Below are 25378 nucleotides of genomic sequence, written 5' to 3'. Positions count from 1 at the left end.
GAGTCACACATTTTCATATCCAAACATTTTCTGTGCCAGTTCACACAGATTCACTGGAAACTATTGGAAATGATGTAGTACATCTGCCAGGACTGTAGAGGCGCTCTAATGCTCTGGCAACAAACAAGAAGACGCACACACAGTGCATACGCAAATGAAGTTTGTGCGCTGATCATTGACAAGCAACATTGGTGTTCTCAGACGGCTCAGTTGAGCTGCGATTCAAGTCAACGAGAGCGGAGGGGACGTGTTTTTAGCAGCTCTGTTCTCACATGCTTCGTGCTTCATCGACACCATGGGGAGTCATCAGCTGGTATTACAGTTCCACAGGTTCTTGTTTGGCTATGGTGTGAGAAAATAAACAAAATATTCCACTGCTGTTTGTGACTGGCTTCTCTGTAGAGCGAGCAGCTCAAATGTCTGCGGCATGTCTGAATCACAAGGAGTCTGCTGCTCATTACAATGATGGTGTAGCTGAAGATTTCCTGTTGATATTAACTATACTATAAACAGTTGTTGCTGAAAGTATAGAAGCTGGAAACATGAAACAACTTCTTCACGTGATGTTTGACTTTGATAGTCAAAGTTTATGGATTGAAAACTTCATAAACACACAATGCAGAGTGACTCGACATTTGTTTTTGTTTTTTTATCTACTTTAACTGGACTTGGACTGAATAAACAAGATTCTCAATAGAAATGAAGACGAATGATGGACGCACAGGTCACACATCCGTTGCTTCCATTCCAAATGACCATCATCTGCTGTATTTTAAAGGCTCATTATTTAGATGATCAGACGCAGGATAATGCTCTGCAGTGCGGTGCAGGCGCAGAGAAGGCACCACCGCAGCACGGCACGGTGCCCTCAGGTTCTCACCACATAATGATTCCAGGCTTCCTCCCTAACTGCTCGGTGATTTACAGAGTGAGCATGTGCTCCCCAGCTCTGCTTTATCTTTCAAGCTTTAAAGAGGCCAATCTGCTATACAAACACACGGGCGCAAATCACCGCACGACACATCTAACCACTGGATCCAAGCATGTTTTTATATCTGCTCATAAAGACAAATGCAGACAATCCAAGTTATTCTCCACTGGACGACAGAGGAGAGAAGTGAAGTGGATGAATCAGCACCACTGTTGAACTTGGTATTAACTTCTTGCCTAACACATACCATCATGTTAGCAGAATGTGTCTTGTTCAGTTTAAAGATGCCTCGAGGGTCTCGGGCATGATTGAACAATTGCATCATGACAACCATGGAGGTTCCATTCAAGTCCACGGATCAGAATGAAAAGCCGCTTGTTCAGCAACTCTTTGTGCATCTGGAAGTGCTCAGTCGCTTAACCTTGATGCTGCTGGAAAAGATTCTGTGGTGTCCTTGTTGTCATCTCGACAAAGCAGTGCATGTGTCTGTGTTCAATCCTGACTGGAGACGCCGTGTTTTCCTGGCCAGAGAGAGCAGGATTTCTCATCACTGACGCTACCAGCAGTAAGAAAGTCATCTCGGATGGTTATCATGTTGTTAAACATTATGACATCAGTTAATGTGCTGACAATGTCTCTGGTGAGCGCAGAGGAGATCAGTGAATTATGATTCACCCTGTCAACTGACAGCGTTAGACCTGCCAACTGGAGGAATAACGGCTAAATTGCAGGCCATCATGAGAAAAAATGACTAAATGTATTCACTCAGTCTGGGTCAGTCTGTAAAAAATAAATAAATGAATAAAATAAAATCCCTGCCTTGTTGCACGCACTAAATAAAGACTCCATTTCCAAGTAGGGCAGCACAGTCACTCACTTTTTATTTGATCACAGTTATGGCTGCCATGATCAAACTACACTGACCACGCCGCAAAAAAGAACTGAACTGAGAGGAACTGGTTCAGAACCTGGAAAGTTGGTTGGACTCTAGAGAAGTCATCATAGGTGGGTGTGTCGTATTCTCCGTTGGCAAAATGAGAAGGAAGTAGACGAAGTGGTGGAGATTCAATTCACTTAGGCCTTGTTTGCTCTGACAGTGACATGAACTCAGACCACAGTCGCCTCTACTAAACATATCGGCAACACACACACTTGTTGCGTGCCACATGCATCCGACGTTATCGTCTTGTCTCTTCATGATCAAAAGTCGTCACATGCTTGATTTTAGGATGACATCAAATAGCGACAATAGTTCTCAGAATGTCAACTTCTTTACATTCCAAAGCGTGAAACTTCATGTGGGGGGAGGGGGAGCGCCACGGGTCTGCAAACATCCATCGGTGGGGAGAGGAAGGTACATTGATACCTTTTATTTGGACCTCAGTGGTTGTCAGAAAATACATGACATTGCCTTTGCATCAATCCTGCTTGGAAATTCACAGGCTAAATTGTCATGCTAGGGCGATATGCCAGGTGGAAATAGAGAGGCACATGAGAAAATTATTTGCTCTCCTTTTCTGCAATTGTTTCTACTAATTGCACTTCAAGATTGCACTCTGTAATAAAATATTTATTCCGTAAGCCCTTGATACACCATAAAGTTTTGATTAATACATAAAGTCTTGTTTTGCATTGAAAGCAGTTTCCACTTATTTTGCTAACTAGCAATAAAAATACAGATGTTTTCAATGGCATCATGAAGACTGGTGATGGATAATTGTGAATAGAAGAATTGATCAAACCATGTGTTTATTATTTTGCCCACAAATGTAAAATTGCTTTCAAGTTGGATTGTCATGACCCCTCCCACCATGCTTTTATTTTGACAGTGACTTCCTGCTCCTGTGTGTGTTTTTGTCTTTCTATAGTGTCAGGCGCGATCGGGAGCTGCAGTCAATTTTCATTGATGACCCTGTTCAGGAGAAGCTGGAGGTTGATGCAGCGCCCGATCGTGAATGTTTCTTCCTCATGGCATGCTCCCGTTCTGAATATTATGGACTTTTTACTTCAACATATTTTGACTTCCTGGTTTGCCCTATTTTTTTGCCTTATTGCCTGAGAGTTTTTGAAGTTTATTCTAATTTATGCTTTCTTGTTTCTGAGTTCCTCAGCGTGTTTTTGGACCTTTTTGCTTGCTCCCTGGATTTTGGTTGAGCTTGCTCTGTTGGAGTCTTCCTCAGTTATTTGTTTTGGACTCGGGCTGCATCCCATTTGTGTTGCCTCTGACATTTTTGTTATAAACTTTGAGCGTTTCTTCGTGTCAGCCTCTCTACTTCCTGCTCTTGGGTTCTCCTCGCTGTCTGAGCAGTCACATTAATAACTCTCTGATAGACAGGTCAGACTATAGAATCATAAATGAACTATCTACTTGCTTCTTCACTGTTAACAGTCAGTAAATATGGCATTGTTTTGAGTGACCATTCTGGTGGGAAAGTTGAACAAGATGCTATAGTGATCAACAACTGGCTAATATGCTGCTGATACAGTGAAGAATAAGTTGTTTATTAATGTAGCATAATATGGGGTAAATATCAATTCACATTTCATCCTCTCAGAACACCGACAAGCAGAGCAGAGTTCAGCCGAGGAGCTCATTTCATGTTCATAAAACACAGCATGTAATCATATCTGTCATGTTTGGCTTCCATTTTGACACGTCCTCCTGTGTTCCCCCCTCCTCTGTCACACCTGGAACCACTTTCCCATCCCCACCTGGTTAATAGCTTCCCTGTTCATGGGCTGTGGGCCAGAACGTAAACGCTCCAATTCTGGAAATTTACTCCTGTTAGTGAATCTTTTCCTCACAATCTCCATTCTAGTTCCCTTCTTTTGTAACTTACGCTATATCCTGGAGCTAGTTCTGACTGCCACAGGCATGTTTCTCCATTTGCGTTGAGTGGGTTTTTGTTTTCTCTATCGTGCTGGTGTTCCAGCCTCCACGTTGGCTTCTGTTCCACTTCTATACTATTGTCTCCTCTGGTTCATTTCAGACCGAATCGTCTGTCAATTTTTGTGTGTTCACCTTCATTAAAATGTTTAATTTTAACCCTGAGTCAGAGTCTCTCTGTGTCATAAATTCTAGACTATAAGCCGCTACTTTTTTCTCATGGTCTCAACCCTGCATCTTATATGATGCAGCTAATATTTGGATTTTTACATGTTAAAGAGCGTCATGCTACCAAAATATTGAGTATCTTCTCATCAAAGCGATTAAATCACAGGCATTTTATTGACCTTAAAGCGCTCAAAATGCGCTGTTTTCGCCTGCGTGTCCGCAGCTCCGCCCACAGAGCCGATCTCCTGGAGGAGCGGAGACTAGAAGCAGCAGCTGAGACTGGCTGTGTTGTCGGAACTTGGGACACATTCTGAGCGCTTTAATGTCAATAAAAGATGTGAGGAGGTGATGATTCCAGTTGAGAACATTGGCCAGTTTGTTTCATGAGTCAGTCTCCATGCTGGAGCCCGTTTTCCAAACTGGTTTAGAAGTGATCTTCATGCATTTTTAAGCTGGGTGCATCACTGACCTTTCTACGGTGAAGACAGCACCACTGCACCCACGGCTTATAGGCCGCTGCGGCTTATGGATGAACAAGATCTGTTTTCCTTCTTAAATTTAGTGGATGGAGCTAATATTCCAGTGCACTCTCTAGTCCGGAATTTACGGTAGATCTATTTGAGACACAACCTTGCAGATACCTTGTTTTCCTCATGCCAATCTGGGCTGTTCGTGATGAGGAATTTCTCCGTGTGTTGATCACGTCCAACATACCTACTCTCAAGTGTTCACATCTAAAGTTGAGTAATGACTCTTTAAGAAATGCAATGTGAAAGTGGCGCTTTTGTCTTGTCACAATGAACACATCGTGGCTGCGATCCTCTTCAGTCACACGAGTGAAATCCCCACACAAAACTGCCAGGTGAAAGGGGCTCCAGAGACCAGACTTCAACCACTGTGTCAACGCTGAATGTTTGAAAAGGTGAGGGCGGGAACAAGAATAATCGACTGCACATATTTTGGATTCTATCTGAGCTGTTCCCTGACACTGTGCTCCAGTTTCCATGGTCGTAGTGAGCTGGTTAAGAAAACAAGTCAGCGTGATCATACGTGCCTAACTTTAAAAGGTTACTCACCCGTGAGCCTCTTTTCCCGGGAGGACCAGGTAAACCGGGCGGACCTGGAGGACCCTTGATTCGACAGTCGTGGGAATGAGAGCGAGGGTGAAATGGCAAGACACATGGGAAGAAAAATGAGAGGTAGTTAATAACAAGCAATAACACGCAGTTGACTGCCCCTGCCTCCGCTGTGTACGTGCTATTTTTAAGACGTAAAGGACGCTTCGGAAGGTTCAGCAAAAAAAAAAAAAAAAAAAAATCTATTAGATAATCTCTTCAAAGAAGAGTCAGCGATTCCAAAGCTTCCTTCCGAAGTCTAGAGTTCTACCACAGGGCATCTCGACATGTACCAGCAGGGGCATGTTGGAAAGGACGAAACTAATAGGTGTAAAAGAAAATAAAAAGGATGAGGAAATAAATTAAAATCAAGTGTTTGCCTGGGAGCCTGATGGTAGATCAACGGACCTTTACAACTTAACACAAACCCTGACACATATTGTAGCTACTACACAGGCACTTTTGGTGAGGGTCACGTCTCCCCAGCAAGTCAGTGTGAAGGCAATGTTGTGTAGCTTTAGCGCCTCTGAATTGCTTGAATTACACATTCTCTGGTCAATGGACCAGAACCTCAATAGTCCTCTTCTTCCCTTGTCACTCACCACTGTCTCTCCTCTCCACACGCCTCCCTGACTTTGTCTACACCCTCTGAGATACTCATTTCTGATCATGTCCTTTCTAGCCAACAACAACAGCATCATAATCTTCACCTCAGACGTCTCCTCTAAGCCGGCAACTTCTATCCTCCTATTGCTGCTGCAGTTCTAAGCATCTCACTTGTCTTTAAAAGGCACCAGAAAAATTCTCCTCCATAGTCTGGTCATAAAGTTCACTACTGTCTCTAACCTCAACTGGAATGTCCATCATCAGTTCCTTCAATATTTCCACCTTTTCCTCAAACTCTCTTCACACAGTAGACTAACATTTCACTATCATTCCCATCCATCTTTCCTCCATTGCTCCGTTGTTTGACACATACTTTTCGTCATTTATTCAAACCTCTATCAACCACAACAAACCCTAACCGTTTTAAGACACAAACGTTTTAGACAAGCACTTAGCCAGCTGTGGAGAATCACATGTTCCCAGGGAACTTTGTAACTCAGTGAGACTTTCAAATGACTCAGCCAAATCTTTCAACAAGCAGCTGTTGTTTTATCATTAGATTTGAGTAAGTGTCCTGTGTGGTGTGCGGCACGGCAGCAGAACAAAGACGGATAGAAACAGGCTGGACGTCAGGCGCGCTGGCTCTGTGGTTGGCATGAATCTGCACCCTCAGGTGGCAGAGCAGAGGACACAACAATGCCAGTCCCCCTCCACACACCCAGAGGAGCCTGTTCAGCCAAAGACTGCTGCCTCTCAAGCACAGGACAAACAGGCTTTAACAACCCCTTTGTCCCGAGGGCCATCAGACTGTACAACTCCTGTTTCAGGGGGGAGGAAGAGTTACGGGAAGTCGAGGGACAAGCAGTCGACACCTCAACTGGGTTAGGGTCTGTTCACATGTTTTTTATTTCTAGCATACATTTTTTTATAGTAATATTTATTTGGCATTTTTTATATTGTTCCAGATCTTTCACATCTTTTATGTATCTTATATATCTGCATCTCTATGCTATGCTGCGGGAATTTTAATGTCGTTCCCATAGGATCAATACAGTTCTATCAAAACTAATCGAATCCAACAAGTGGTTGAGGGTTTTAAAAGGAAGCATTTATTATTAAAGCCAGTGTCGATCACTTGGATTGTAGTGAGCTGCCTTTTATTGGACTAGTCCTCAGAGTTTGTACCGATATATGTCGGTAATATTACCAATGATTAACAGTACCTACACTGAAAAGTTACCATTGGAAGGTGGACGAACCCAAATAAACATTACATATCAACAGACACGTAAAGAGACACAACACCGCTTTCAACATGTTTCAACATGTTATTTCATGCTTCTCATTTTAACTATATTAAAATCAAAACCTTTATGTGAAATAAAAAGATTTTTAATAAGAGACTGGAACGTGAATCTCCCTCCTAGACCAAACACAGTTTATGTACATCGCATTGGCACATCAGCAGTAGCAAGCCTGGCAGTGGCAGCAACCCATGCTGGGCAGAGAGATGTGATGCAGCTGTATAATTGTGTATTTATTCTATTCCTCATGAAACGTCTTTAATTCTCACAGAACAATTACCATTAATAAAAGAAAAAGGGCCTATAACAACAAGGCAAGAAAGAGAGGCGCAGATGTCAGTCTGACTCCCACACATGGAAACTGTGAGCGATTCCTTCGCCACAACAACTGAGCCTACATGAATGGAGAGCGTGATCTGGTGCAATGATGAAAGCCAGTTGACCACAACTGAGTCTCAAGCAGCTGTTTCAAGAAAGACCCCTCTGAAAAGTGAGGAGAAACATGTCGGACAAGTCTGAGGCTTTGGGAATGTCTTGCTATCAAAGAGTGAGTCACAAGTAGTTGCAAGGAGATTAAAACCATCCTCTGTCATCTTGGAAATGACGACGATTTACTTCACTTCAACTTTTAAACCAGTGTCTTTGAACCTCAAGCTTGTCCCCAAACTGGATTTCCAGGTGACGAAAAAAGAGAAATTGTCATTATATTTCACCTCATAGCCGATAAGATCGGAGACAGAAACTGAAAGTCAAGACCTAATCTGTAACAATATGTGGCAGTCTAAGAACAAATACTGAGCCAGTAGTTTGGTCTTCAGCAACAGCCATCTTACATCATCTAAGCGGCTTGAGAATCGGAGCCTGAATCAAACACTCTCAACATTCTCACTAGCTTAACAGAGCAAGTGCCTGGCAGAAAGTCAGCGAAGGGAATTACGTGTTTCCTTTTAAACCAGCCGCACTCAACATGGAAAAGGAGGGCTGTTTGGACATGCCTTTGCCACTAAATCAGTGCTTCACCCTGCCAAAAGTTTTTTTTTTTTTTTAATTTCCCAGGCGTTTATCAAGTGGAACATTTAAAAAGGCTCCAGCGGTGTGATAATCATAAATTACCTTTCCATTTTAATTGATGCTTTCATACCAGAACAACAAGGCAGGTGCTTACCGGAGGACCCGGCTCTCCTTTGGGACCATTTAAGCCATACTCGTAGTCGTAGAAGATCTCTGGCTCCTCGTATCCATAGTCATAGCCGCCACCACCGGTGTCTTCGTAGCTGCCGTCAGGATCAAAGCTGTCCAAGGAGTCATCCTGATTTTCACGGTACAAAGTGGTGCCATTCAGTCTCCGATGGGTCTCCGAAAACTGGTGGACAAGCTGTGGTTCGAAGCTGGAGTCAAGTGGAGTTGAGCTGTTTCTGAGCACTTCCTTCACATGATGCTGCCTGACAGGGGAACTCAGGTCTGGGGTAGCATCCGCAATGGCAAGCACCCCACTTCCGCCTTCAGTGTTGTTCTCCAACTGCTCATGGGTGTTGTGGGGTTCTTCGCTTGGCTTGACGCTCGGCACATCCTGCACGCCGACAGTAGCTAAAATGGGGGTGTCAGGCTCAGTCGAGGATACAGTGGAATGGATGACTAGTTCCGAACTTGAGATGTGACTGCGGTTTCCCAGACTGCCGAGAGAAACGTCCCCAGCTTCAGTAGATGTTAGCGGAGTCTGAAAGGTAGCGGCCATTCCGAGTTGTGACGGCAAAGAGGGTTGATGAGGGGGATCGGTTACCTTGGCATCCAAACCAGGATTCATCGTGGCCAATCGGTAAGTGTCGGCCAGCCGGCACTGTTTTTTAAGGTAGTTGCAGTAGTGTGCAGCAGCTTGTGCTGAGGGATAGATATCCAGTTGGCAGACCCGACCACCGAATGGCACTGCTTTGGAGTTCATCCTTCCTAAAGTGAAGAGACCCTCCGAGTCCCACAGAGTCTGAGCTCTCCTCAGAGTCTGCTCTCTGTAGTGCACTGCTCCACAATCCGCATAGAAGGACACCGAGTGTGCGTGAACCCCGATGGCAAAAGGATGCTGGCGTCCATCCTGCCAGTTGTAGGAGAAGTAGATGGAGGCCTTGTCTGCAGTATAGACCACCACTCTGCGAGGCAGCAGCTGGATTCCAAATCGCAGTCCGTCCCTGCTGTCTCTGACGCTGAAAAGAAAAGCATTGTTTGCTCTCCAGGAGCTAAGGCTGATGACAATGGAGAACTCTGCACCAATGTCTGGCGTGAACAGACTTGGGGCAGGAGCCTCATAAAAAGAGTTTGAGTCAAGAATTATTCCATATCCAGAATGCGGGTTGTTCAGAGACGGAACTGTGGTGTGAGTGGTGGTCCCTTCGTAAGGATCGCGTCCGCTGCTCTGCTCTGTGAGCCCCAATCGAGAGAGGATGTCCACTCCTGAAAGATACAGAGGCACAGGGGGTTAGTCCTGGGAAATGAGCCAGTGTCACCACATTTATGGGCGATATGATGAACGATTATGAACAATAAGAGCGTGTTGACGATCTAATCTTAATGCTGATGCGTCGACTGGTTCATGACTCGCTGCAGTGCTGCACATGGTGCTCCCCTTCCCTCACACTCACAGCGGAGAAGCCGGTCAAATGCAAGCAGACGTGCCTCTAACTTGAGCACACACGTTCACAACAGAATGATGGAGCAACACTTGTTGAACCTGCGACGTCAAAGTCCATCTGCGCAACAGAGCTAACAAGAGCTAATGGCTAACGTGATGTCTCACTTTAAAACTTTATTGACACTCGTGGAACAAACTTAAATACTCATTTTTTAAATAGAGGTACCAGTTAACTACTTGCTGAAATTCTGTTCAACCAATCATGTTTCTGTGCATTAATGCGCATGACTATTCTTCACATGCACTTGTTTTAGTTGTTTTGTCCGTACACACTGAACAGTGTTCTGAAAGGTGTCACTACAAATCACCTCTGACTACGATGGTGATGATGATGATCATTATGACACCATAAGATCTCCACTGTTACATCTTGAGGTCTGTATTTGTGCAGGAACAAACCTACATCAACAACGTCCCACTTCGCTTCATGTGCTGTAATGCTCTTTGACGACTGAATACCTAGCGAGATGCTAAATGATACTGTGTCTCAGGTGATACGCCAGGTATCTGAAAGAGGTCAGTCAGAATGTCGGCCGGATTCAACTGCATTCTCCTCCTGACTGTTCTTTAACACGGAATAACCACACATCGGAAGTGTAAGTCCATTCTCTAAAATACAAAACACAGAGCTGTAGCAGCTAACATTAGCATTGTAGCTCTTACTCGACTGCAAACATAACCCATCTAAGACTATACAGTTCAGTCTCCAAGTCATCAGTTAGCTTTCTCTGCTCCTAAAGACAGGCAGCTGCAAAGCACATGAGAACACGGGACCCCCCAAAAAAGGGGGTTACCCTTGGCTATAAGGAAACATTTCTTTCATGCTTTTTGAATCAATCTGCCACCAGAGATTCATGAGAGTCGCTGTGCTCTGAGGGATTGCCATTACTTTCCATCGCCCGCAGGTAAATCTTCCAATAACTTATGCTAAGCTAGCCCAGAGTGAACGACAGCTTCGTAACAGACACGAGAACAAATATTCCTTGCAGGTTCAGATTCACAGAGATTGTGAAAGACAGAGAGTTATGCTGGAGGGCAGCAAGTCACGAGTCGCACATGCAGGTGCTGAGCAGTGAAAGTTGCAGAGAGACAAATGGCTGACACGTGATCGCGCTGGGTACAATGAATTAATCCTTTTCTTAAATACTGAGGATGAATGGAATGAACGAATACGAAAGAAGGACAATGTGATAGTTCATGTGCCCAAAAAAAAAAAAAAAATTAAAAATGATAACTTAAAAAATTGATTAAACAGTCATTATTAAAAAAAAGAAATGAAAGAAAATAAAAAGTGTTATGAAAACATTTGTCTAAAATTAAGAATGATGAAATTGAATGAAAATGTTTTAACGCAGAAGGCCGCAGAAGTTCAGTCCTGAAAAACTCAACCAAGTTCACTTTTTACTTCTTGGTTCCTGCCGTGTTCAGATGTAGTGGGTCAACTTGGGTCTCCAGGTGCACCAGTATCATAATGTCCACACCAAAAAGGTGTGCCTTTTAAAACAATAATCCATGTTTTAACCCCTGATTGTAGGTAAAAACAAACAAAGAATATTTCTTCCTCTTGGGCCACACAATATTATTGGCCTGTCATTAAACTATGCCATGTGCAAGCAGCTGTACCCGAGTTATCCCGCAGCCCAGGTCAGCTGCTGATCCAAGCATGCATTTTCTTGAAATTCTTTGCCTCAGGAGACGTCAGCCTGAATTCCAATTAACATGAGTCATATGTGAAGGCGAGCGGGTCCTGCACTCGGGTGGCTTTTCAGAGGGTTGAAATAAAAATATGGCCTCCACTCGTGTCAAAATGACATAAGAGGAGAACTAAACTGTCTTTCTCCAATTAAAATAAAGGCCATCCAGATTCTTTTAAAAAGACAATAATATCCATCTGTATTTCCAATACAAGTGAACAGCGAAGCATGTGAAGTCAGCCACAACCTGGGGTCACCTTATCCTCTGCATCTCATCAGGTACGAGCATGAAAGCGAGGTTTCCTCTTCCCTCCCGTCTGACCAATCCCTGCACTTCCTCCGGAGTGTCGCATGCTTGATTCTGAATTATTTTGGGTACAGCCTGACGGGCCAGGGAAATAGATAAGGACCAGAACAAAAGATGAGCAAAGCAAAGCAGCAACAAAGCTTTAAAAGGCATTTAGCCTATGCGTTCTAATGCCTGCCGAGCAGGCGCGGACATGTTGTGGGAAAGGTTAAAGAAGAAAAGGTAAAGCAAAGGTTCGGCTTGCAAATGCTACTGGACACGTGAGCAGCTGTCAAAACCATTTTCATAGTTCCCTCAGAGTATAGCACTTATCAATTTCATGTGGAGGACAACATGTTTCTTGAGCTATGGAATAAGTTGTATTTATTTATTTTTGTTCTCAATAAATGTCTGGTATTCAAGTAAGTTGTAATTGACATTTTGAGTTATTTCACTTTATTATTGAGCATTCACAGATTTTTATTTATGTCACTAGTGCGAAAGACATTAGCTCAAAACTACTTGTATGACAGGAGAAACAATGTTTGACATCAAACCTCCATAAAGTCTTTTGGTGCCAAAATGTACACGACTGACATGGCATACCTTGGACAAGGTGGCTGTCTTCTCCAGATAGTACTGCTGAGCATACTGACAGGAGCAGGAGAAGGTTCCACCTAGAAACAGGAAACACAAAACAATCAGAAAAAAACAGCCTTCATTTGATATACATTCATTAGTTTCTAAAATTGCAGCTCCAAGAGTGACAAAACTGCCTAAATCTTAAAACCTCATTCAGCTATTTGTGTGGTAGTACTAGCTTATTTATACACTTAATGTATGATTCGTTTTTCCCGTTAAAACATTTCACTTTTCTTTGAGCCCCAAAGGAGTTTTTTTTGTTTTGTTTTTTTATCTAACTATTTTATGGAACATGAGAATTCCATTTATTCAGGCTGTATAGCTGTTGTGTAGCAAAAGAAAGAAGATGCCCTCACAGCTCCGATGTAGTTATTCCTCAATTTGATGAATAAAAAACTAAATAGAAAACTTTACTGACATTACACCAGTTTATTTTCAAAGACTTATTCATTGATTATTCATAAACAATAAAATAGTTTAACTTAAGAACCAGAATCAGCGCTACGGAGCAACAGTTGAGTTGTTTTGCTGAATGATATGGTGAGACTGTGATGGTTCCTTCAGTGGTCAGTCGATCAGATCTACAGTAAAGAGAAACTCAATATCGAATACACTAACACAAACATCACACCCAGTTACATAAAGAAGACAGGACAAAAACAAAGGCAGAATATAAAACAAGACAACATGAATGAGAATGGTTTACTGTATGTATCAAAAATGTAATTTTATACAGAGAAAATTGGGTTTTCAAGAAGTTTATTTAAAAAATAAATAAATAAATAAATAAATAGTGAAAAATGAGTCCAGTGTTGCCAACTGAGCTGAATCAAGTCAGAAGCACTGAACCTTTCTCACACTGTGGATAGAGCAAGCTGTGTGTGCTTACTCAACACTACTACTTTTCGACTCTGGCAGCTTTACAAGCCTTTGGCTTAATCAAAACATCAAGTTTACGGTTTTGACCCTCACAATTGCACTTTTCCACTGTAAACGGTCACAGGCTTTATTCACACTACACACAAGTGGGCTGGCAACCCATCAGTGAAGTGTCTCTGTGAGTCAAAGCTCATTTAAAACAACTTTTATTTATGTTGCTATCACTAAGAGTATTACCATTCAACTCAAATTTAATTTCTCTATCACAGTGATGAAAATAAAACTGACGTTTTTGTTGAGCGAAGTGACTGACCTTCAGTGACCTCACCTCTAGGTGGCCCCTCCATTGAAACTAAACTAGAAAACAGCGATCAATTTTTATTGGCAAAAAGTATTGTTAAATACAAGAAACACCTGTTTTCACCCCAAAAAATGCTTCGCATAGTCCACGCAAGCCTCTCGACAATAAATATAAAACAAAAGACAAAGGTTGTTTGCTGAAAACAGATGTGCAGCTTGGAGGGAGACGAAAGCGAGCTGAAGCGTTATAGCGGAAGCTGGAGTGAATCCCCTGGTGGACCGAGGTTATAATAGCTTTGGATTCTTGTCTTTCAAATTCAGTTCGTTTTTAGAGTTTGAATTACTTTCAGTGTTTTTGAATAATGCCAATTTATTCGTTTTCGCGCTAGTTTTTGTTTTTGTTTTTTCCTGCCTGAAAGAAAATGGAGGACAATTCCGCAATATTTTCAGTTAGCTTGATTACTTTTGTCAACTGACAATGCAGCTTCAGTCATCGTTTTTTGAAAAAAAATTAATCTTTATTTTGTTGTTCAGGTAAACAAATAGTTTCACAATTCTAGTTTTATGAACTAAAATAACATTGTCACTCAGTCCCTTTGTACTGAAAACATACTTTCTTAATGGGAAGAAATGTGCACATTTTATTATTGTGAATATGACTGGAGTTTTGTTTTCAGGATGACAACAACCAACTCAGCAGGAACTCGCCGTCTGGCCACCAGGCCACCACAGGGAGGATAAAGACAGAGAACCACTCACATCCATTTAGGAGTCATATGCAGTCAGCGCTTTATGTTTTTGACCTCTGGGAAGAATCCAGAGTTCTGGAGGAAACCCACACCATCACAAGGAGATGCAGCCGCTCCAATAGTCTGCCCCAGTTCAACAATAATGAATTAACAGTATTTCATTTCCTTATTTCAGACTAGTTGATCCTGGACCAGTAGTCAAAGTGATCATGAATCGGAAAGATGCACCAAATATTGGAAACCAAAATATATTTCCACTGAATATTGCAAAAAATAAATAAATAACAGCCACTTTTAGCCTTTGGTGGAGGTGTGATGCAACCAAACAGCACAGGAAAAATGAGTTCACTATGACCTGACGTTTCATTTCATTGCATCCCTAAATAATCACATGAAGTGTGTGATTCAAAGTAGTGTTTTATCACTGACAGGTCATTGAAGCAGCACATTTTCACACAACCTAAAGAAGCCACCTCTCTCAGTGTTTACGTGACATAGCAACCTGAAAACGCAGCTGTCAGTCACAGGCTCGCAGCGTCAGGTCAGTGATGTCGAGCGGCGGGGTTGGACATCCAAATACTGTTTCCATGATGTTAAAACAAAACAATGCTGTATATTCCATGGGGTCTGTTGGAAGATATATGACCTTGTGTTTGTGAAGGCAAAAGCAATCCTGCAGTCATGAAGTTCTTCATTTGTGAGACAGATTTTTCCATCGCAAGTTCATGTACCTAGTACTTTGCTTTTCTCATATATGATGAATATACTGTCAACAAGAACATGTGAATACAGGTAGTCAAATTACAGTAAATCATTTGACTTGTCCCACATTTTATTTGCCAAAAGTGTCGCTAAACTCTGTCCATGTATCCACATTTGCACCCACACTTTATTTCCCTGTCATGACAACATGCGGTCAGAGGTCTGTTTTTAAAACATTTGACAGCGAAAAAAAAAAAAAACTTTCGTAAGATCTGAAGATTTTTAGGTTTCAGATTTATTTCCTTCATTTCATCAACAAAAGAATACTCGTGGCATTTCATTCCAGTCTGTGTGAGGAGGCTGCTCTACTCCGAGTCACTCGTGGATGAGCCTGTTCAAGCTCCTCTTGTATTATGTTTGGCATTCTGACCAGATGGTGGCATGCTAACACCAAAGGGCTGCTTTTTCTTTCTCATCAGAAGTCCGCCTCATCCTCCTGTGGTCATCCTCTCCTGTCACACCTTGACTTCATGAGATTTAAAAAAAAAAAAAAAGAAAAGAGAAAGTGGGGATGATAAAACAAAAATAAAAACAAAGGGGGGTTACTCATTACAAACACAGGGAGGTGCTGTCACCTGCTTCCCATCAAGCAAGTGGTGCGAAATTCCAAGAACTGGACCACTAACTCGTGCCGGAGAGACAAAAGAGGGAAACAACAGGAAAGAAACTGAATCCGTCTCATGTCCAGAGAGCAAAAAATCTGACATTTACGAGCCAGCGTGAGGCTGGTTCTGCTTTAAATTTGGCAGGGTTTATAACGCTGACCAAGAAAAAAGAAGCGAAAAAACACTCAAGATTCCCCATTCCAGTGTCAAGTGGGGCCATCTGATGCTGATTCAGACATCTCGGTCACACAGTTCAGAGCTATTCCGGGGCTTCCTCGCTGTGTCGTCACTTACAGCGCGGGAACATTCTGACTGTGAAAAGGATCATTACGCGTGAGCCAGCCATACAGGAACTAATGGAGCCCTTTCAGGTCACACCGTTTTTAACAGACCTCCATATATCCACAGGCAAAGTGACAGCACACTATGACATGCTTCCCAGTCCCTGCAGTTAATGGAAAAGTGGGCTGAAAGCAAGACAAAGCTCCCCAAACACTGCTCTGTTGACAAAGGGAAATACCACTATGTGGGGAGTGGGTGTCATGTCAAGTCTATAAATAATCACAACTCTCCTCTGAATCCATTCAATCCCTCAGTAACCGATCTCTGTCCGTCTATCCTCGAAATGAGCTTGGATCTCCAACAATGATTCATTCAGCCCAGTAAATGCGGAGGTAATGTGCTCAATTTGACTTGGCAAACACCAGCAGACCCTCTTAAGTTCTGTTTACAATCCACCATAAGCAGAGGAGCAGCAAGGGTCCCATATCCGTCAGGTGGCGACTTCAGCAACTTCTCCGCACGTTGTTTACAGTCTAGTTTGGCAGGCTGCTCGACACATCCATTAGGAGCAACCAACCATGGGAATCTCTTTCCCTGCTTACACAACCATGAAATGTTTAAGTCGCTGGCGGCATAAGTGGAAGGCTGTTTGAGAAAACCAGGTCCAGAGCCAGCTCAGCTGCGGGAGACTGGGTTGCCAGAATGAGACCTAATGACACTCACCCTGGATGAACTATTCAACGCTTCAGTCGTGACGAAATGGGAGGCTCAAGGACTTGACCACGCAGGTTATCTAGCTTGTCTTTAGGAGAGACCTTTGAAATGCGATGGAACTCTTGGCTGGTGAGGTTTAAAACATGCTAAGTTGGAGACTGTTCAATATATTTGAATGGTTTATGATAATTCATTAAACAAACCAATATATTTTCCCGTCAGTGTTGCATTCTTCACTATCAACAGCACATTTTCTGCCTATATTTGGATGCCTATTTTTATGTTTAGGCGTTAAGTTTCACGCTTGGTAAAATAAAAGCCAAACTCAAGTTTGCACTGTGTTGTGGTCTGAATGACTTTATTGATCTGTGATTGTTTAACAATATTGATTTCGACACATCACTGAGGTCAAACCTGTTTGACAGTTGACAAAACGGCCAAAAGCAGAAGTCTAAAAGCACGATGCCTCCCATCGTACATGGGAGCAACTGCTGTCAGAGATGTGTGAAGAGGCTACATTACACATTGGTCCGAACACATGACCGTGCTTTGCGTTCATTTTGTCCATATTTCTGCACGATTCCACAAAGCTTACTGATACGGACCAAATGGAGCAGTATAACCAGAAACCATGGAGGGCAGTGTTGTTGTCACTACTCGATGGCTATAATGAGACACGAAGAAGACATAACAATGGTGGAAATTCTCCTTCCTTCCGTCGCGATATATTTAACATCCTCACCATCCACCACCTCCCGCAACGCTGCCTCTGTTTCCTCTTTAGTGCAAGAGCTACATGATTAATACTCTTCCACAGTCGCCATGTTGGTTTTGGAGTTGTCATAAACCCTTGACTGTGGGCTGCTCCCCCTGGTGGCTATATAGGTGAATAGCAATACCAAGGTAAAGGACGCATGGAAGCATGTGATCAGCGACAGTTTGAAACGGCCTGGTACAATTTCAGACTTAAAAGGCCGCTTAAATGGTTCGAGGAATTTGATTGATCCTTTCTCGGAATGTCCGGCCGCCACTGACACAGGAAGTTTTTGGATTCATCAGAGTGTGATGAAAAGATTAAACTCCACAGTGAGTGGATTTGAATTAAAAGGTCAGGAAGGAACTGAAGACTGACAGAAAACCAATTGCAGCCAGGTGCACTTTGCCTGGTCAACAGCGATGTTGCTCATCACAAGACCAGCAGCTGTGACTCTCACATAATGTGTGGACTGTGAGTGTCTATAAGTGCACCAAACTAAGGTTTTGTTGTCGTCCCATCAGGGTTGACTTACCCTTAGTCCCCACATTCATATCTTCACCGACCTCATCGATGATGCCCACTCTGCTCCCCACATGTCCAAAACATCTGTCCACTCTCCGGCACCATTTCAAATTCAAATTCTAGTGAAATCAGACGAAAAGTCATGGTTTATCTGGTAAATTCTAGCGACCCTGATGTGCTGCTCAGTAACGTAATGTTTTTCCACATCCATGACAGTGATACACACAGGAGGAAGAATTCCCCAACAGATATTCATCCAGGCTCTTATTATCACAATGAATTACATAACCTCTGAGGCTTATGCTCAGTTGACACGTTGACTTAATGGAAAACTATATATGCAATTTCCACAGCTGAGGTGTTGTGTTCCTGCACGCTCTGCTTCCGATCCCAACCCAAACATTCTTGCATCGGAACATGGAGCCAATATCTGCTTCATCTGGCCGCGCTTCAGCGCCTGTATCCTGATCATACAGTGACGCCATGTGGAAAGGCTGCTTTATCGATAACGCCATCAGGATCTCTTTCTTTTCTCCATTCCACTTCCACTTCAGCCACAGCAATTGTGTCCGGAGGCCACAAGCCGAGCATTGTTTTTAACTGTTGTTGTTTGTCTGCCGGCTCAGGTTGGTGCCTGGAGTCAAGAGGTCACCGCAGGGCAGAGCAAAGATTGACTGAGTCCACAAGGCAGCGAGCAGACAAAGAGCTGTGAGTAAACTTCCAGCGCCCTTTATTGGTTTGGCCTTTTCCTGTCGCGGGAGGATCTGCAGATGTTGGTCGGGTTAAATACATTCACTCACACTCCAGACAGACTAATATCACGGGAGTGGTGAAGGTGAGTGTGTGCGGAGAGAAGGTGAAGGAGCTGTGATCCTTGTTGGGAGATAATTGGACCACAGGGGAAGATAAAAGCTGGGACACTCTCATGGTCCACCTGAGGGGAGAAGGTTGGGCTTCACAGTTTCACGGGCATTCTTCACACTGAGTTCGATATACTTCAGAAATACTCTCAGTACAACTCTTAAAGGTCACATAGATCACCAACTCTACACGTCCAAGGTTAGCATTTCAGTCATGTTCCTATACCAAAGACACATTCTTCTAAGAAACTGATGTGAGGAACACACAAGGATTCGACCGAAACTCAACTTCACTAAACAAAGTGATTCATTCTATAAGCTGAAGACAGCAGCCTTAGTGAACATTTGTTTTTGCTTGTTTTATCCATTACTTAGTCGTCAGACAATTCACAATGACCTGACAGACAAGCAGATGGAAAGGTCTAAATTTGAATTGGACACAAGAAGGAGTAAAAGTCAAGATACATGTGGGAATGAGAGAGATGCAGGAGTGTCAAGGTCAGCCACTGAAAGACAGAAGAGAGAGCAGGCATCATGGAACCTGTGGAGAGTATCAGCAAGAGTGAAAGAGAAGTTTTAAAGTCCATTCAGGCTCAACGTTACATGTCCATTTCTGCATGTTCCCACAAAGCTTACGGATACGGAGCAGTACCACTGGAAACCACGGGGGGCAGTGTTGCTGTTACTACCCGATACGTAGCTCTTATGAGGCAGGAAGAAGACATAACAATGGAGGAAATATTTGGTCCTTCAGTCACACTATATTTATCCGCCTCACCAACCACGGCCTCCTATAACGCTGCCTCCGTTTCCTCCGTAGGATCAAAGCACTGACTGCCATGATGTGTGTGGTTTTAGAAGTCACGAGACCGAGGTCAGAGACAATGATGCTGATATTGGGACTGACTACAGAGAACAAGACCAGAAATGAGAACCTGTCACCAGAATAAAACGGCATGGGAAACATTGAGTTTGGAGTATGGAGGTGAGGGAAAAGGTCGAATTAGCGTTTGAGTACTAGATTTATAATCCACCCCTTGTGCAGCACATCGACAACATATGGGTTAAGAGCCTTGGCTACATGGAGTCCTCATCATTGCCTCACAATGATCTGGTGACATCATTGACCTTGATGCTGGGAAGGTCGAGAAGGACACCTTGAACATAATCATGGACAGCAGCATCTTTAGTTCTTGGATTCTTGGAACAAATACAGCATATGCTCCAGTCAACCACCCCACAGCTCAGCACACGTCCCTCGTGCATACACATGAACATAAAACAGTTACCAGAAACACAAACTTTTTCAAGGTTGAACAATGACCCATAGAGACATGCAGGCAGAATGGCACCCAAAAGCACTTATTTAGCTGGTTGTTGGGCATATTTTGGAACACAGAAGATAAGCAGAGTGGAGTTCTAGTCAACAGTGAAAAGATCAAGACAGAACATCCTGCCATTCCAACAACACCTGACTGAGCCTTAGCCAGTGACAAGCATGGAAGGCGTAGAGCAAAGCTCTCTTTGGGTGTCATAACCCAAACCACAGTGAAACGAATCTGAATCCAGCGGGGGGTTTTGTAACTTAGAAACAGCCTGAAGGCCACGGCTACCTGGAGAGAGCAAGGTGTGCAGCAGCGTCGCCAGCAACAGTGGGTGATTGTCTGCCGCTCAGGAGCCGGTTCACCACTGATGCAGAGACACTAAACCCTCTCCAAAGAGGCCACACTGGCCTCACTCTGCTCCTCCACGTGGCTCTCTTTACACTTTTAGGAACCAGGAAAGTGAAGCTGTCTGCACTGAACCAGAGCGCAGCAGCGGGATTGTGGCTCCTCTGTCCGCTCATGACAGCTCAGCACAAACCTGCACGCTGGATGTCAGTAATGCACACGTCTATGAGGAATGTGGGTTTAACTGAGCTACACTAACTTCAACCCCTGCCCCCCACTTCCCTCCACCCCCAGCTCCTGACCTGGGTTCTTCCTCAGCTAGAGTGTTGCATCATATGATCGGCACTGTTTCAGCAGTAACCTCCGATCACTCCGGATGAACGGGGCGGGGGGGACACACTGTTTCACCTGGAGCGACGACGTAACTCACGTGGCAAACTCAAGGTTGAATGACCAGTTCTGCACCAAAATGTCGAGACAGGAACCCATGGGAAATGGGTTTGAAGCTTAGTTTTTGAGGAAAAGAAGTTCGTAATTGTCAACACGGTGTCAGGAAAATCCTAAAACAAATACAGGAATACATTTTAAAAATATTTATGACCAAAGAAGTGATGAGAAAACATATACGTTTGTGCTCTAAAGAAAACTGATCTCCTTTAACATGGTGCTGAACCTGTAACAATTGAAGAGGAGACTGGTATTATACTCCACCACTGCTTTAATAAACACACGTTCCATTTTTTGCCTCTTTTAATCACTATTCTCGTTCACCATCGACAAACAAAAGTACTCAAAACTGAGATCATGCTTCAAAGCCACAAACAGAGTAACTAGACTCGGTCCAAACATGCTAACAATGCTAACTACGTTGCTAACCGCTTGGAGATGTCAAGCTTCATTGACCAGTCTCTTCCTTGGAAGTATAACAGAGTATATCATGGAAATGTATTGTTTTTTTTATGTACATGTGCAATACGACCGTGGCAACACTGATGGCATTCAGATGTGCTACTGCTATTCATTTTCGGGAGAAAAGCTTTCACCTAAAAGAGGCTAGCTTGGTAGCATAAGAGGAAATTGGTCAGCAAAATTCTAGACAAGATGCTATGTGATGTTGCACTCAAACGTTCTTTGAAGAAAGATTGGTAATGTTTGCCTTCAATAGAAATATTTCCCCAGTCATTATTAGAATGTGTTTTTTACGCCAGTCAGATTTTTTTTTTTAAGATAACAGCAGAGGATCACAGATAGGAAGGTTAGGAGGACCATCATCAACAAATACACATCCAACAACAGTTCCTAGTTAGGGATCTATTTGTGATACTGTCTCGATATTGAGTTCATAACAATAAACTCATCATATTGTACTGAATTTTATCAATTAAAACAGTGGGTCTTGTCAACAAATATTACAATATATTGCAATACATCGTAATGTATTGTGTCATCAATCGTATCGCAAGACACCTGCCAATACACCGCCCTGGTGTTACATACTGAAACAAGAAGAAGAATCTACCAACATCAGACCTCCGTCCACAAACATCTCCAACTTGTTGGTGAAGGTCTCGCCACTTATATTAATGTGCTATGTTACCAGAGGCGGACGCCTACAGGGTGTTGATGATACGAACTGCGCGAAAAGTGAACGTTCCGGTCAACGTCGCTCTCATTCCAACTGGCTTGTCTTGATACCATGGAATTATGACATAAGCAACGGCAAGGAACTGGAAGGACAGGTGCAAACGCAGCTCCATTGGAAACCAATTTGGTCAGTTATTCCATTCACAGTCGGCCATGTTGGTTCCAGCATAGCTCAAGATCACAGTCCATTCATGAACATGACAGCAGTTCATCAATTCAACCTCTGAACATTCTCTTACCAGAGGGCAGATTCTTTCTACACGCTTCCAACACGGCTATATTTTCTATCATAAAACCATGCACTTCATCATTCGGCTGTAGATTCATTAATTTCTGACATAAAGCAGACCATTGTTCTACATTATTAGCATTATATTTTGAGCTCATCTGGGATTTAATTCTCATAGAGAATACATATAAATAATCCTATTTAAAATATAGAATTACCACTTTAATGATAGTTATAATTATATATACATTTATGTATGATATTATTATTATTTCATTTCTTTTAATAATTGATTTTCCTGTTTGATTTTAGAAAAGATTTTAATCCACCTGCACATCATGCTGTCATTTTAACAGCACAATATTTCAAGTTTAAATCCTTATTTACATCATAAATAAAGCAGAGCCACGAGCTCCACTTGTTCTTCGTTTTAGATTTCACTTCCATTTTTTATTTGACCAACTAGAAGACTTTTTTTTAAATTGACATTTTACTTTCTGTCGTGACAGCCAGCATTTCGTCCTTATTTTAACATGGATTTTTGCCTCAAATTGCATCTTTTTTATTATATTAGTCCAAACATCCATGAAAAACCATATGTTACAGAATAAAGGTCATATGTTCCCACTATATTTCACAGTAAATTTCCTCAACATTAAAGGTTTGAGTGGGCTGAATTGCTCTGATGATTCTGAGCTGAACATTCTATACTCTGAGGAGATTAGAACAAGGTGCATCTTTTGAAAGTATGCAGGGTCGACATCGGGTCCATATGCGCAGCTGGACTGCAGGTTTGCGCTGCTCTGAATTACTGGAAGTAGACAACGCGAGGCAAACGCAGAAAGTGGATGTTGATCATGAGCTGGCACAGTGAACGTGCACACATGTTCCACATATTCACACTCGGCCGAGGCTCCACTTACGTTGCTGCCGCGGAAACGTGTCCACTCCTTGTCCGTTGAGCTCCTAAATGCATTTGTATGCATTTGTCCAGGCAGCAGAGATCAGGGTGAAAACAGAATCGCACTGGAGCGGACGCCTGCTCATGAGCAAAGCCGTTTCACGTCTGGCAGCCGCAGGAAGACAGAGAACGCCACCTCAGAGTTTCCACATCGTATCTGGAAGCGCAGATCTCCGCGGACCTCAGATCATCTGCGCTCCGCGGCGCGCACTCCTCCGGCTCTGACTGTCCAAACCGGGGACGCGCAGCAGTTGCATGGAGGAAAGGAGCCGAAGACGCGGCGGAGGTGGAGTGTCACTCGCGGCCACCGCTTCTCTCTCGAGAGTCTCCCAGATCCGCGCGTCTCTCCCTCCAGGCGCTGGCTCCTGCTATGTGCCTTGACTTGCACTAGTGATGCAGCGGGACCCGAGTGGAGCCAGAAGTGCTCCAACCAGCTGCTGGTGTTGGGTTTCACCGGCTACTCGTGACATCACGGACACCGTCGGGCTCCTCTTCACTGTGGCGGCGCGCTTTGTTGACACAATAACACACTTCACCTCTCCCCATATTCAGTCTTGAACTTAAAGCTGCAGTCAGTAGTTTTACACGCTGCCCCTTGATAAAGGCTGTTGTTTTACCGAATAATCGATCAGTTCGCATCGTTTTAACGATATATCGCGACCAACTTGGGCGTGTCTTCCTGACATTTTAGATTTTTAGAGTGAATGTAAATAAATGTATTAAAATTAATTTTAAAAAAAACTATATGAAACGAGTAGTTTGTCATAGAAACTAAACCATTTAATCATTAAGCATAAGCAAAGCAAATACATAAATGATGAATAAAAAGTTTAACATGAAAGAAGACATATTTCAATATAATTATGAATGAATTATGAATGAACAAAAATGAGAAAAAATGTAAAGACTAGAAAAATAATTGTAATTATGGTATAAAAATCAAATTCTAACCATAAAACAAAAAAATATGAGGAAAAAGAACAACAATGACCTGAGACTTCAGTGACGGCGATCACTATATGTTACTAAAACGAAACACATTAAAATAATTTTAGATGTATTCATTTTTTAATATTCAATTCCCCCTGCCGTGACACTTTGCTGGCATGTTGAAGATGCACAACTGTGATGTTGCCAACAGACAATAATGCTTCAGATTCAATAGCCACAGTTTGTTTTTCCAGACAAAATGTTATACAACTACTTTTTTCCCCTTTGTTTCATAGAGACAAGCGAAGATGACTTGTGACTAGAACTAGCACGAGACTGTTCTTTGTTTGTTCTGGTTCGTGGTTTGTTGTTGTTGTTGGGAGAGGATGTCGTGCATCCTGGCGACGATGAAAATCATTTACACTTCAAATACTTCTCCTCAATCCTGTTTCACGGAGCAAACGTGTGGTGGAGTGAAACGCCATACAGCAGCAGTTTTAGAAGTTTGGGCAAAAGCTGCACTTGATCATCCTTGAACATGGAGCAGAAGCAAATCAATGAGGTGATAAGTAGGTTCATGAGGGTCAAGGAGATGCTTTAAAGAAGAGGAGAAGAGTTGTGTTATTTTGGGAAAGAGCTCTTCGTGTACTTGTTAATATTTATATTTGAAGATCAACCGTTACTTGAACGGAATAAATACTTTTAAAAAATGAATTAAATAGTAATAATAAAAACGATAAACAACTTTCTTCCAAAAAAAAAAAAAAAAGAAATCTGAAAAAGGCATGTTTTTGTTTTTTCTTCTACCCCATTCAAAAAAACAAATTTAAAAAATTCATGGCACATTGAAAGTCTTGTCACATTTCCAGATGAGGAGGAGGAAAATATTCTGCTTCCACCAAGTTGCACTTCATAAAATAATTATTCCCCTCACCTGCACCAAAACATCAGTGCCATGATTGAGGACCATCTAAATTGAAAATAGGTCTGTTGGCAGGAAGCCTGGCTGCCAAGAGCCTCGGTGAGTGCCGTCATTTCAACTGTTACACATGAGGAAAATTGAGTTATGAGCTGACTGTGGTACAAGTTATGAGTACTTGACCAAACGTATGAAATCCATGTCAGCGTTCCAAACAGTGATCACAGACACCACTTCAGTCCAGTCACAGCAGATAAACTAAAAGACCTGACATATAAAGGA

General features: G+C 42.7%; 1 protein-coding gene across 1 annotated transcript in view; it reads right to left on the bottom strand.

Annotated features, from left to right (window-relative positions):
* The window catches only part of LOC128748777 (collagen alpha-1(XXIV) chain), an 81660-nt gene extending 57932 nt beyond the window's left edge, over positions 1-23728 (bottom strand). Inside the window, exons 1-4 of the mRNA XM_053847768.1 lie at positions 23210-23728; positions 12278-12348; positions 8177-9453; positions 5063-5116 (exon numbers count right to left, since the gene is read on the bottom strand). Of these exons, the coding sequence (XP_053703743.1) occupies positions 5063-5116; positions 8177-9453; positions 12278-12348; positions 23210-23262 (1455 nt within the window). The 5' untranslated portion in view covers positions 23263-23728. The remainder of the gene's footprint in view (positions 1-5062; positions 5117-8176; positions 9454-12277; positions 12349-23209) is intronic.
* Positions 23729-25378: the final 1650 nt, after the last annotated feature.

The sequence above is a fragment of the Synchiropus splendidus genome, chromosome 1 (assembly GCF_027744825.2).
Source record: "Synchiropus splendidus isolate RoL2022-P1 chromosome 1, RoL_Sspl_1.0, whole genome shotgun sequence".
Lineage (NCBI taxonomy): Eukaryota > Metazoa > Chordata > Actinopteri > Syngnathiformes > Callionymidae > Synchiropus > Synchiropus splendidus.
Note: the sequence above shows the minus strand (reverse complement) of the source record. Positions and strands in the feature narration are given on the sequence as shown.